This window comes from Glycine max, chromosome 13, assembly GCF_000004515.6.
Source record: "Glycine max cultivar Williams 82 chromosome 13, Glycine_max_v4.0, whole genome shotgun sequence".
NCBI lineage: Eukaryota > Viridiplantae > Streptophyta > Magnoliopsida > Fabales > Fabaceae > Glycine > Glycine max.
The window spans coordinates 28,943,140-28,956,505 of NC_038249.2; the positions used below are offsets into that span (position 1 = coordinate 28,943,140).

Below are 13,366 nucleotides of genomic sequence, written 5' to 3' on the forward strand. Positions count from 1 at the left end.
TTTTTTAGAAACAAAAGAATTTTATTAAAGAATATGGTAACGGGATTAATCACTTATGCATTAACTATGTGGCACTACCACTTATAATGTGGTAAAGACATCAATGCAAATATTCCAACAGAATTTATCCTGAATTTTGAGTACATTCACATTTTTATATAGCTTACAGTGATCTCATATCCAAATATAATTTATATAATTCATATTTCATAAGTATATACCATTCATAAATATCAAATGGTAGCTAGCTTTACGAAAAACACAAGTTATTTGATACAATTACGTAAGTCATTCCTCAACTACATACTGATAAACTAAAGCATTTGAGAAGCATTCCCGAAAGCCAACAATTACTTGCACCCTTGGGAATAAAAAACAAGAGCGTAGTTAGGTAATTTAATGGGCAGTGGGTACCTATTGATACAAACACTATGATACCAGTACCCACTCTATTAATGAGCGGATGATTAAAGTCCCATTATTTCACAAATGCTTAAGTTTAAACTATTCATCTTCTAATCATAATAAATTTTATCCATAGATATACGTTGGTGTGAATTATTTTGTCATCCCTAAGTCGAAGGAAGAAAAAATGTACATTAAAATAGCATTCTATGCTACAAAGGACGAAGAAGTTCACCTTGATATCTAGAACTTCTGCACATATAATTGGAATGAAGGAATAAACATTGACATCAGTATAGCATTGATCTTTTTTAGCTTTAAAAATGCTCGTGGGAGAAAAACACCAATTAATTAATACTAATAGTACTAAAGTTGCACTTTTAGTCAATGTTTCCAATGCTAACTAGGCGGTGAAACCACAACATCAGAGCAAGATATTGCAGAACTAAGCATTGTCAATGAATGCTAATCGTATTTCCCAAAGGAAACTAAAATCAGTTTTGTTGTTGTCAGACTTCATTCTCTCTAAAACAAATTGAAAAACTCCATCACCATTTAAGATTCAAACTCTTGAGGAAGAATATGGAGGATTCAATGCAGTCATCATCATTCATTTAAGATTCACATCATTTGGCATTTTAGATTCAGCAATCAACCATTTTGTATTGCTATTGCACTTTGGCTAAATTTTCCACAATCCACATACACCACTCGTGAAGTCCAATATCAAATGTGCTTGGCAAGGAAGTCAAGGATAAGTTGATTCACCTGCTGGGGAAACTGTTCTTGAACAAAATGGGTTCCCTCAGGGATAAATGTAACCTCCAAATTGGGAACAAGCTCTTTTGCTTTTTCAACCTTTGTTAAATCCTCAATCCCTGGAAACTTCAGAATATAATCCTTGCCACCCATTATCAGAAGTGCTGGAACTCTAACCACAGGATCTGGTAAGTTAAACACTTCACCAAATGACCTACAAATACATACAAAACCAACTCAACATCAACAAGAATTCACCATGCTTTCATAATTGCTTTGTACTTTTGTAGAAAAGAAATAGCATTTCGCTAAAAAGGCAACAAAGAACAAATGCTAGCACCTATATGGAATCTGCAATGCAGTTTGGAGTCCAGAATTCTCATACAAAGCCGCGTATGTAGCAAGATCTTCCTCTGTGAACCAAGCGGGAAGAGGAGTATCAGGTTCCACCAAATCCATGATCTCCTGGTTTTCATTAGCTATTGGTATTTCATTTCTAGAGAAGAGGATGTAAATATTTCGCACAACAGTCTTTACATCAAAGCGTCCAAAATCACCTTCTGCCCTTCCCGGTTCCTGATATACACAGAATCAAAGTTATGGTAATCGTACAAACTTTTTTTTTTACAGCAAATTGTACAAAACTTAGATGCAATTTTTTAGGTGCTTTTACTACTGATCTCTAATCAGAATTAGAGTCTCATTATTGAGTGATCTGTACAATGAAAATTTGCATTCAAGGTCTTGTGAAATCTCAAACTCTAATAAAAATACAGTACCAAAAAGATTTAAGGAACTGCATGTAAGTTTTGTACTTTAAAATTACCTTCCATCTCAGAATGTAGAAGCCTTCAGGAAGGAATTTGTGATACAGAGAGGGGCCTGGGGGAACATATGGAACTCCCAACGTGACAACTCCTAAGACCCTTTCAGGGTGTAGAATGGAAAAAAAATGTGCAGGGCGAGCTCCAAAATCTTTCCCTACAAGAAACACCTAAAGTGCATTGAGGGGCGGTTTAGTATACCAGACCAGATAATCTATGAAAAAGTGAGCTAACATTTTCTCAACCTGTTTAACATCTGAAACTCACTTTAACACTTCTACCATTTTTTTAAACTTATTCAAGGTAGGATAACTGAGGAAAATTAAGTACATATTGAATTTGCAGTTGATATTTGAAACAAATGTAAAATCTTAAATTCCACATGTAGATAAAAACAAAAGAAAAATTACTCATTTGGTCCTTACACTTCAAAATTATCCTTTTTGGATAAGTATTTTCGGATCTCTAATAGTTCTGGCTACTCGCTACAAAATGTCAAGACTAAAAGGTAAATTTTGCGTAATGGTAACAAAAAGGATCTGAAAGTGTTTATGCAGGACTAAAATGTGAGTGGTTTTTAAGTATAGAGACCAAGGTTTCAAAAGATGATCTGCCACCGCAACATCAAGGGTTTTTTAACTGTCCATGACTGCAAGGCTACCGCAATTGGAACCGCTTCGGCCGCATTTATGCCGCAATATCAACAAACGCAACGAAACTGTAACGACCGATATTTAAAACCTTGATAGAGACTAAAAAGTAAAGTTTGTAAGCAAGTAATGAGATCTTGAAAGTTTACCTTTAGAGTAGTGAAAACAGTTGAAAATGAATGTTGTGCTAGAGAATAGAGAGTAGTACCTTGGAAAGAGCAAGAGCATCAAGAATATGAAGGAGATCATTGAGAAGATCGAACCAGGTGGCCTTATTACCGGGTGGCGGCGGGTCGGAAAGACCATAGCCTCTGTAATCGAAGGAGACAGCTCTGAATCCGGCATCGGCCAGGGCTATCATCTGGTGCCGCCACGAGTACCATATCTCAGGGAAACCGTGCAGGAATACAACGGCGTTTCCACCTGAAGAAACAAAAAAGAAGAAGAAGAAGAAAGAACAGTGTTTAACTTATTGAAAATGCAGTGGTGTATAGTAATTCTCACCGCTTCCTATTTCAGCAACGTGGAGCTTGAGATCTCCAACGTTGACGAACTTGTGTTCGATTCGATCCATAACTCAGTGACTGTCTTCTTCTCTGTTGTTGACAGTGTCCATCTTCTTAGTTTCCTTGTCATTAGTTTAATGGCTGATTCAGCAAATGGATTATTTTATCAAATTGAAAACAACCAAGTTAAGTTTTTTTAGGCCTATTAGTCGAATCCCTATATGAAAGTGTTCTGCGGAGAAAAATTATTATTTTCTCATCAAAAAGTATAAATTTAGTTTACCTATAATAACGGTGATAAATTAATCTTTTTCTTAAATTTAGAAGATTGTTTTGTTATTAAATTATAATATTTAAAAATTAATTTGATATTAACTTATAAAATTTTAAAGATCCATTAATTTGTTATTAAATTAAAGACAGAATTAATTTATCATATTTTTTACTGGTCTCAATTACATACTTATACTTATGTCTTATTCAAAAGAGATTTTTTTAAATGTTTTTTATTTAATAAGGTTAATTTTTTTTACTCTTAATATCAAATTTTAATTAAAAATAATTTATAAAGAGGGTTTATTTTTAAATTAAAAATAACTTAATTTAATAAAGTTAATTATTTTCTTAGTATAAAATATATCTGTTATTCATTTAATAAATTAGTAAAGAAACAACCACTCAATAATGACAAAATTAAGATCCACTATCATTTTCTCAATCTTTAATAATAATAAAAAATATAATAAATTATTTTATAAAGCGTGCATTCAAAATCTACTTTGTAATAAATGTCACACTAATTAATATAATTTGTTAAATTAAAAAATAGTTAATAAAATGTCTAAAATGTCCCTAATTTAGGTGGGAAATAATGTGCCAAAATTTTCTGTTTATGTACAATACTATAAAAGATTAATTGCTAACTTGAATATAAAAAAAATCCTTGTTCTCATAAATTAAATTCTTAACTTAAATAATAAGTCTATATATGATAGGAATCTCTTTTATTAAGAAATAATAATAAGGGTAATTAATAATAATTATTTACACCAAATGGAGAAATGAAGAAAATGATGGGAAACTGCATTAAAACATTCACACTCGTAAAAGGTAAGAAAAATGTAGATACAATACTATTTCATACTGAAACTGAACGTAGCAAGAATTGGAAGCGTACGTTGAGAGCCACCAATAGAAGAAAAAGGAGCGTTTTCTCTTCTTATCTTGTCTTCTTCCAAGTCCCTCTCTAACACTCACTTTCTTCTTCTTCTTCTTCTTCTTCTTCTTCTTCTGTAGTTGCTGCAAGGTGTGTATCACTATATTCTTTCACTTGTAGTGAATATTTCATCACCTTATTATTTCATTTTCATTTTTTGGTGCATGCAATGCAACACACAGGTACGTGATTCTGACATGTCATGGGTGATTCGCCACCCCAAAAGCATAGAATTTTGATGGTGTCTGATTTTTACTATCCCAACTTTGGTGGTGTCGAGAACCACGCTTATTATCTCTCTCAATGCTTGCTCAAGTTAGGCCACAAGGTCAGCCTCAAAATTTTCTACATTCATTTTTTCTTAGCATTTTTTTTAAAAGGGTATGTTTAGAGAATTATATATATATATATATATATATATATATATATATATATATATATATATATATTTGATACTTTTAACTTTTAAGTTTAGATTTGGGGGAAGAAGATATATGTCCCTTACAAGGCCTGAAATTTAATTAAGTATTGCCTAGTAAGGAACAAATCTGAAAATCAAACCCAAGTTACAGCTATTTTGAATAGAAGGATTCAACCAGCTACTATGTTTGATTGTGTTTTTGTTTTCAGTTTACAAAATAATTTTAAAATTTAATTTTCAAAAGTATAAATGAGGGGAAAAGAGGCAAATGTAAGAAAAAACACGAGTAATAGAAAATTTAAATAATTTAGAGATGTTTTAACTTTTAAATTTTTAGTTTCAAAACTACTCTTGTCAACTTTTTTCTCTATAGAAAACATTTCTAAAAATAGCAAACAAACAGGCTGAAACTTTTTTTTTATTGAAGAATTTTTAAGAATAAAGTGATACATAGTTATGAATCTTGATCGTTTCGTGCTTATCTTTATCAACATTATATAACTATTGAAAATGGTGTTCATGTAACTGCATCAAGGACTTCCATGCCCTTTTTCTTCATTATGCTATATTATTGGTACTTCGCCTTAGTATAAAGCGAAGTTGACTTTTATTTTGTTTGTTGCTGTGGTATCAGAAGGTTAATTTGACAGTAATTAGGATTGAATTATATATACCTTCCTTTTCTTTTTAAATAATAAATACAGGGAAGATTAATAATGTACGTAGTAATTGCAAATCGTAGGAGGACTGAAGGGGTAATTTTAATTTGCCTTTTTTCTAAATAACTTGTGCTTTGGTAATTTTTATTATTTCAGGTGGTAGTGGTAACTCATGCTTATGGAAATCGCTCTGGGGTTAGATATATGACTGGTAGTTTGAAAGTTTACTATGTTCCATGGAGACCATTCTGTAATCAGAGTACATTTCCAACTTTATATGGAATACTACCAATTATAAGAACAATTCTCATTAGAGAAAGAATTACTGTAGTGCATGGACACCAAACCTTTTCAACACTTTGCCATGATGCACTTTTGCATGCTAGGATCATGGGATACAAGGTTGTTTTCACTGATCATTCACTGCATGGTTTTGGAGATGTTGGAAGCATCCACATGAACAAGGTGATGCAGTTTACCTTGGCAGATGTGAGCCAAGCTATCTGTGTTTCCCACACAAGCAAGGAAAACACGGTGTTGAGGTCAGGTTTGGCACCAGAGAAGGTTTTTGTTATTCCTAATGCTGTTGACACTGCCATGTTCAAGCCAGCATTGGAGCGCCCTGGCGGATTGGAGATTGTTGTAGTTGTTATCAGTCGATTGGTTTACCGGAAAGGAGCAGACTTGCTTGTTGAAGTTATTCCGGAAGTATGCCGGTTACATCCTAATGTGAGTTGTTGAAATTTGAAAACAGCTAGTTTTGTCTTGCATAGTACAATTTATGAAATTTGAGACAATTTCTGTGTACCATGGAGTGAATGGATTAAGTTAAGACTCCTTTGGGCATGGTATTCTTTTCTGTTATGATGCTTCTTGACAACAAAAGTTGAAAATTTATGTTTGGTAAAAAATAATTTATGGTGCTTCTTCTGGTGCTCTGTTGAGTATTTTGAAAGGTACAATTGCTGTTAAGTACATGAAATACTTGTACAGTTCTCTACCTTTTATGGAATTCTATTTTTATAATTTACTAATTTAGTGCTGCAACTGTATCTATTAATTTTTTAAATTTTCTTCTATTGAAATTTTGGATACTTATAGTTTTAAAATAACTTTTTACCAATAATTTGCTTGATGGCTTGACCTTTGACAAAAAGTTATATGGTGAATTTCCTGTGTATGCAATTATGCATAACACAAAATAGTGCCCTTTTAGTATATTCTTACAATCATTTATGCTAACCTAACATCTTGGTAGAACTCAATTCTTTGAAATCAAATGTTTGATGTTTCTCATCACTCATCACTATGATGTGAATTTTGGACTATTGACAGAGCACCCCCTGCCTATATAGCATCTTATGTTTGTTGCATTACTGTTTTATTGACTTCCTCATGTAGGAACCACTGCTAATTATGCACCAAGAGAAATATGTATGTCCAGAATGGATTGTATATTTTAGATTTTTACTGAATGCTTTTAAAGGCATAACTTATATATCTATTTGAAGGTTCGATTCATTATTGGTGGTGATGGACCTAAGCGGGTGCGGTTGGAAGAGATGAGAGAAAAACACTCTCTTTTTGATCGAGTTGAATTATTGGGAGCTGTACCACATGCACAAGTTCGATCTGTTCTAATATCTGGGCATATCTTCTTAACCTGGTACTGCTTCAAGCTAGGTTGTATTGTAGCACACTCATAGCTTTCTAATTTGAAATTATTGATTTCAACTTATAAGTGTTGAGGACATGACTTCATCAGCTCACAGTGGCTATGTTCTTAGTGCTTTAAATCCTTGTTTTGATTTTTCTGTGTTCTCTCCGATATTTATTTATTTTGTACCTGTTGTCCTATCTGAGCTTTGTGCTGTTACAGTTCCTTGACAGAAGCTTTTTGCATGGCCATATTAGAGGCTGCTAGTTGTGGATTGTTAACAGTTAGCACACGAGTTGGAGGTGTTCCTGAGGTAGGTATCATACATATTCTATGTACCTCTATGGTACTATAAAGGCTTTTTATATAGTTTCCTCTTATATAAACTATCTTATGTACTTACATATCTCACCAAACAATTGTGGAATACTATAATCAATGGTTGATACAGATTAACTCCCTTGCCATAGGTTTTACCGGATGACATGATTGTGTTAGCAGAACCTGATCCAGGTGATATAGTGCAAGCAATCCAAAAGGCAATATATATGCTTCCCGAAATTGATCCTCAAGTCATGCACAATCGAGTGAGTTTGTAGTTTAAGCCTTATTCTGATACTTTCATTGTGAAAAGTAGTTACTCTTCAATTCATTTATTTATTTATTTGTTTTCTGTAGATGAGGGAACTCTACAACTGGCGTGATGTTGCCAAACGGACTGAAATTGTATATGATCGTGCTTCGAAGTGCCCCAATCAAAGTCTATTAGAATCTCTATCACGGTACATACTTTCATAGGTTCAATTTGATTCTATCAGCAACACATAATTGTACAAGGAACTGAAGGAACTCAACTACTCATTCTGCTTCAATAATGTGATTTAGCTTGTAACAAATTTTCTTAATCTGCCTGTAACATAAGCAGGTGGTAAAGCCAATGTACTATTTTGGTATCTCTATTTGACTAAATTACAACTTTGGCAATTCTTTTGTTGGCATAATTAGTTCGCATTGTTGAGAAAAATTGCAGACAAAATCACAGTTGCAGACCGTTTTTTAAAACCTTATTAGTTTGTGTGGAAAAACAATGCCTAATTTAGGAGTAGGAAAACAAATCTGATTATTATTTATATACTGTCTTCTTTATTGAACTTGTGTCACCTCTTAACATAAATAGGAACTTACAAATATCGGTGGCTAATTCTATTGTCTCTTTTGTTTTAGATACTTGTCTTGTGGAGCATGGGCAGGCAAGCTCTTTTCCTTGGTTATGATCTTGGGTTTTTTGTTTTGGCATCTTCTGGAACTATGGCAGGTATGTTGTTGGTCTTGGATATGTTACACATTTTCTGGTTATTCATGTTTGAAAGTTGTGAAACATTTGAATTTCCATTATTAGCCTGCAGATGATATTGAGGAGGTGCCAGATGTTATTTTTTCACACAACTGTGATGAAGAGATGTTGCAGAAATCCTAACATGACACATGAGGAGGGCGGTGTGATGCATTATTTTGGTGAACCACATAGCCGTTGTTGGCTGATTAATCTGAAATGCATAATTATTAGTGATGGAGATAATCATCTGTCATTTTCATGCGTACTATTGGACTGTATACATGTTGCTGTTATTAGATTTAGAGGTACTAAAACATAACAGGTTAGTAAATCCAGAAACAAAAAGTGTGAAGTCACTCACTACAAGCATTCAACTTTACTACATGAATCCATGAACTTACTGAGAAATAGGATGCAAGCATCCTTGCAGTGTTTTATAAAATCTGCATGGAATCTTCATCCAAAAAATATTTTGTTGTGTAGCAAACTATTATTAAGAACTGCACATCGCTGCTTCATCTTTGATATTGAACATTTTAAAACTGCAACGGATCCTGTTAGAGCGTGTTTGATATATATTATTGATGATAAGATGCAAATATTATATGAACTTTCCCAAAAACAATGCAGGGGTGTTCACTGGATTCTCAATTCAGTTCCAATCTCGGCCATGAAGAGTTTAATCATGACTATGAATGAAAATGCATATTTTAATGTTTGTCTGAACAGTGAACATAGCCCTTGTTCAACTTAAAAATTTTCACTTTTTTTGTAAGTAACATGACTATTAAAATAATAGTAATAAATAAATGTTGACTCAACAATTCTTTCTACACCTAAAAATAGAGGGACTTTGTCTATGATTGTTTCTAGATTTGTGTTTAATAGACACTTAGCATTGTGCATTGGAATTTTTTTTTGACATTCTTCTTGAAGTGGATGGAAGTGAAGAGTAAAATGAAAGAAAATTATAGAGGTAAAATTTTTTCTCAACCCTTATTTGAGTGAATAAAGATTCGTAAGTTAATTAAAAGTAAACAGTCAATATTTCAATATTCTTGAGTTGATCACCGGTTTCTAACTTCATATATTTACTGTGCCTTTTATAATTAACGAAATAGTGCATTATATTCCCAAATATTTTAGTTAATTATATTCTAAAGTTAAAATATTCCCAACACTCGTCGCATGTTTATTTTAACCCAACTTTAAAGGAATAGTTGTTTTTTTAACTCAAGGAATAATTTTTCTTAAAAAGGTCTCAAAATATAATACATAATTTCTTTAAAATAATTTAATTCAAGCACGTATTTTAGTTTTAAAAATTAATTTATTTAAGGCTATTTTTATTTTAGAAAAAGAAAAGGAAACAATTCTTTAAATTAAGACTTTGTTGCATGTTATTATTGATCAGTCGGGTTACCTGTACGATGCACAAACTATTTTTTTGGTATTTTATATGTATAACATAATTGATCAGTAACTAAAATTCAATATTAAGACAATTACCGTGTTAATTATTTTATACTGAATACTTTGATTATTGATTTTATTTATATGTACATATATTTTAACAACTTTACTTTTAAAAGAACATCGATTATACTATAGTAGACTTATATGATTTAAATATGTGAAAATATTCTACATCTAGCTACCAAGTGTTTGTCTCTAAAATGCTTTAACATTTCACTTTCAATAAATAAGATGACTAATACAATCAATTTAATTTTAAAAAATACATTCAATTAATCTTGTGACATCGAATAATTTTTTTATCTTATAAAATTGTTAATCTTAAATAGAATTTAAGTAACTGCAACTTCATGCATGTCAATAATGTTAATATAAAAAAAGATATACTTCAAAAATATAATCTTTTGATATAGTCTAATATTTTTATTGGATTTATTTTTTCTCTTAATATTTTTGTTGGTACTTTCAATTTTTAAAATAAACTTAGACAATCAATATCATAATGTTCACTAAAAATTTTAAGATTTAAAAAAATATAATATTTTTCAATGCATTTTCATTTAAAATTTATATATTCAAACCCAGGAAAAAATCAATCCTATTATAAGTTGTTAAATATTATATCCGTTACCTATATGTCTAACAAATACAATTAATTTTAGGATAAAATATAATTTTGGTCTCCCTATTTTTTCAAATTCACAATTTTTATTTCTTATTTTTAATTTAAAAATTTCATTCTCTACTTTTAAAATTTTTAATCTCTCAATTTTTTAATTGAGACATTTTATCTCTTACTTTTTAAAAATTCATAATTTTAGTCATTATAAATTTGTAGTCAATTGTATGTGTTGATGTAAATATTTTATAAACGTTGACCAATAAGTATTTATTTAGTATTCACATGACAAAAATGTTTTTTAATTATTTAATTACAAACAAACTTTATCTATTAAAAAATAGATAGTGAAGGACAAAGGGGACTCAAATTGCATTTAAAAAATGAAAAAGAAAATGTTTCAATTAAAAAATAATAGAACTATAATCACAATTTTTTTAAAAAATTGAAGACAAAATGTCTCAATAAAAAAATAGAAAATTAGAATCACAAATTTAAAAAAATAAAAAAATCAAAATGTAACCTTAATTTTATCCGTGTTAACATTATCACAATTTTATAGGCACTCCAAAACAACTCATTTTATACAACCAACAAATTGATTAATCATAATAATTATTAGTTTTTTCCATTAATATGCACCCATATCTATGACACTTGGAGGGCCTTCAATACGGGATAAGTCCATGCGTGAGACTCATGTTTTCTGGGAATGAATAATTTTATTTTTTTTTGGATAATCATTGGAATCTTAAGATAAGTTTTCAAGGAATCAAATAGTTACACAAAAATTCTATCACATTAAATAACTTAATAAAAAGTAAGATGATATTTTTAATGTGTTAAAAAAATTGCTCGGAAAATTAAGATTTATACCTTTCTTATGGATTTTTTGTTGTTGTGAGAAACTGAGTAAAAACATTCTCAAAAAACCTTCTTTAAGGAATTTTATTTTTTTAAAATAGATACCAAACATAAAAAATTAAATTTTTCGACCTATGATTTCTAGAAAATAAAAAATTTATCCTCTACCAAATTTCTTTGGAGGCTAAAGAAAGTTTGAGCTAATCATAATTAATATCCAAGTATAACTCATGTATAAATTGTAATAACGAGTGGAAAAAATGAGGCCTAAAAGTGTCTGACAAGTGAAGGTTTCTCTATCTGTTCGACTTGAAATGCAAAAGCTGTAGTGAACTAGTAGGAAAGTTCCGAGAGTTTTTAAAGGTTTCTCTATCTGTTCGACGTGAAATGCAAAAGCTGTCCGACTTGAATTATGTTTTAAGAGCCACCACCACATCAAATTCAATACAGTAATACAACAATTATGATAATAAAACTGCAAGATACTTGGTACATTTGAAAGTCACAATAAACAAAGTTTTCACACATCCCATAGTTCTGGAAATTGTCATAATTTAAGATTCAAGGAAGGAGTCTTTAAAGGTAGTCTACGTCAAATTCAAAGAATATACACTTAAAAGAACCACTATTCATGATTTTGACAATAAAAGTGCAAGGTCACAAGTACAATTTATTTTGAAGTTCCAGCAAACTAAGTATGTCAAATGCAATATGTTTCATACCTTTGCCACATCTAATTATTTAAGTAATAACAAGAGAATCAAACCCAAATTCGCAATTTGATAATTCCATCTCGGGTGAATAACTGAATTTTTACACTGATTTTCATTCATATAAAAAGGGTAATAATCATTTTTGTCTCTTAATGTGTAATTCGCTGAAAAATGCATATCTAAAAGAAAAAAATACAAAATTTAATCTCTGAGAGTGTAAAAAGTGTGACAAATATGTTTTGTCGTTAACTTCTATCAGTCACCGTTAATCAAATAGTCTATATGACACGAAGGGAGAAACAAATTTGTCACTGAAATGATTGTTAAGATGAATTATCAGCATAAGAACATATATGTCATAATAATTTTTTGACTTTTCGTCTTCCTAATCTGCTAACAAATGCGTCCCTAAAAGATGAAAATATAAAATTTAGTCCTAAAGTGCGACAAATATATCCGGACGTTAATAATACATTGACTAATTATTATTATTATTATTATGTGTTTATAATCTAGTGCTCCTATTTATTTAGTACTTACTTAATATATTTTTAAAATTTTCTTTATATATATATATATATTTTAAATTTTCTTTTAATATATATATATATATATATATATATTATTTTAATTTCATTGTCAAACCTTAATCTTTATTGTTAAAAAAACTTTATCTTATGATTTATATCTTATAATTTTATCAAATTTTTACTAAATTTCTTACTTTTAATCTTTAAAATTATTCCATATCACAATTTCAACTTAAGTGTCCTCATATTTAGATTGAAAATAATATGTCGAGAGTTTTGAATAGAAAAAATACAATCGACTGCGGGACCAAATTTATTTATTTATTTTAAAAAAAGAAACTAATCAACTATTTTTTTTAAAAAAATCTCACAAAATTTAAACTAGATAAAGTTAAAATAAAATTACAAGTCATTTTCCTTAATATATATATATATATATATATATATATATATATATATATATATATATATATATAAAAGAATTTCTTCGCATACATCTTATTTGATTTCATTCGAGACAACACTTATTATACATAATATGAATGAAATGAAAACAATTATTAACAAATAAAGAACCTAAATAAATTTAAATAAAAAATACAATAATACTCAAACTAATATAAAAGTTAACTTTAAAACAAAACAAAAAGAATTAACAGAGAGGTTTATTATTTGCCTTTGGAACGTAGAGTTATATCTAAGGGCTATAGCAACCTTACAATCCATTTGAC

The 13,366-nt window shown here is 30.0% G+C and overlaps 2 protein-coding genes across 4 annotated transcripts; one reads left to right on the forward strand and one right to left on the reverse strand.

Annotated features, from left to right (window-relative positions):
• Positions 1-561: 561 nt before the first annotated feature.
• On the reverse strand, positions 562-3,305 carry LOC100790796 (epoxide hydrolase A). 2 transcript variants are annotated; one of them, XM_003542718.5, is made up of 5 exons: positions 3,143-3,298; positions 2,847-3,061; positions 1,991-2,158; positions 1,505-1,740; positions 562-1,378 (listed from the first exon to the last, which is right to left on the reverse strand). In XM_003542718.5, the coding sequence occupies exons 1-5, from the start codon at positions 3,210-3,212 to the stop codon at positions 1,132-1,134; spliced, it is 936 nt and encodes a 311-aa protein (XP_003542766.1). In that variant the 5' UTR covers positions 3,213-3,298; the 3' UTR covers positions 562-1,131. The 2 variants fall into 2 exon arrangements, with proteins under 2 accessions (XP_003542766.1, XP_040864133.1); XM_041008199.1 differs by lacking the exon at positions 1,991-2,158 and having other exon boundaries at positions 3,143-3,305.
• Positions 3,306-4,309: 1,004 nt separating this feature from the next.
• Positions 4,310-9,015, forward strand: LOC100796055 (phosphatidylinositol N-acetylglucosaminyltransferase subunit A). Of its 2 annotated transcripts, XM_026124892.2 has the most exons (9): positions 4,310-4,450; positions 4,543-4,688; positions 5,597-6,169; positions 6,952-7,106; positions 7,320-7,410; positions 7,568-7,684; positions 7,776-7,879; positions 8,322-8,412; positions 8,504-9,015. In XM_026124892.2, the coding sequence occupies exons 2-9, from the start codon at positions 4,563-4,565 to the stop codon at positions 8,750-8,752; spliced, it is 1,506 nt and encodes a 501-aa protein (XP_025980677.1). In that variant the 5' UTR covers positions 4,310-4,450; positions 4,543-4,562; the 3' UTR covers positions 8,753-9,015. The 2 variants fall into 2 exon arrangements, with proteins under 2 accessions (XP_025980677.1, XP_003541541.1); XM_003541493.5 differs by lacking the exon at positions 4,310-4,450 and having other exon boundaries at positions 4,461-4,688; positions 8,497-8,708.
• Positions 9,016-13,366: the final 4,351 nt, after the last annotated feature.

Bases quoted from the DNA above. Each gene is read 5' to 3' on its own strand.
- LOC100790796 (XM_003542718.5), bottom strand. From the start codon at position 3,212: ATGGATCGAATCGAACACAAGTTCGTCAACGTTGGAGATCTCAAGCTC. The intron at 3,062-3,142 runs GTGAGAATTACT...TTGTTTCTTCAG, and splicing joins CGTTGCTGAAATAGGAAGCG to GTGGAAACGCCGTTGTATTC. The intron at 1,379-1,504 runs GTGCTAGCATTT...ATGTATTTGTAG, and splicing joins GCATTGCAGATTCCATATAG to GTCATTTGGTGAAGTGTTTA.
- LOC100796055 (XM_026124892.2), top strand. From the start codon at position 4,563: ATGGGTGATTCGCCACCCCAAAAGCATAGAATTTTGATGGTGTCTGAT. The intron at 7,685-7,775 runs GTGAGTTTGTAG...TGTTTTCTGTAG, and splicing joins CTCAAGTCATGCACAATCGA to ATGAGGGAACTCTACAACTG. The intron at 7,880-8,321 runs GTACATACTTTC...CTTTTGTTTTAG, and splicing joins CTATTAGAATCTCTATCACG to ATACTTGTCTTGTGGAGCAT.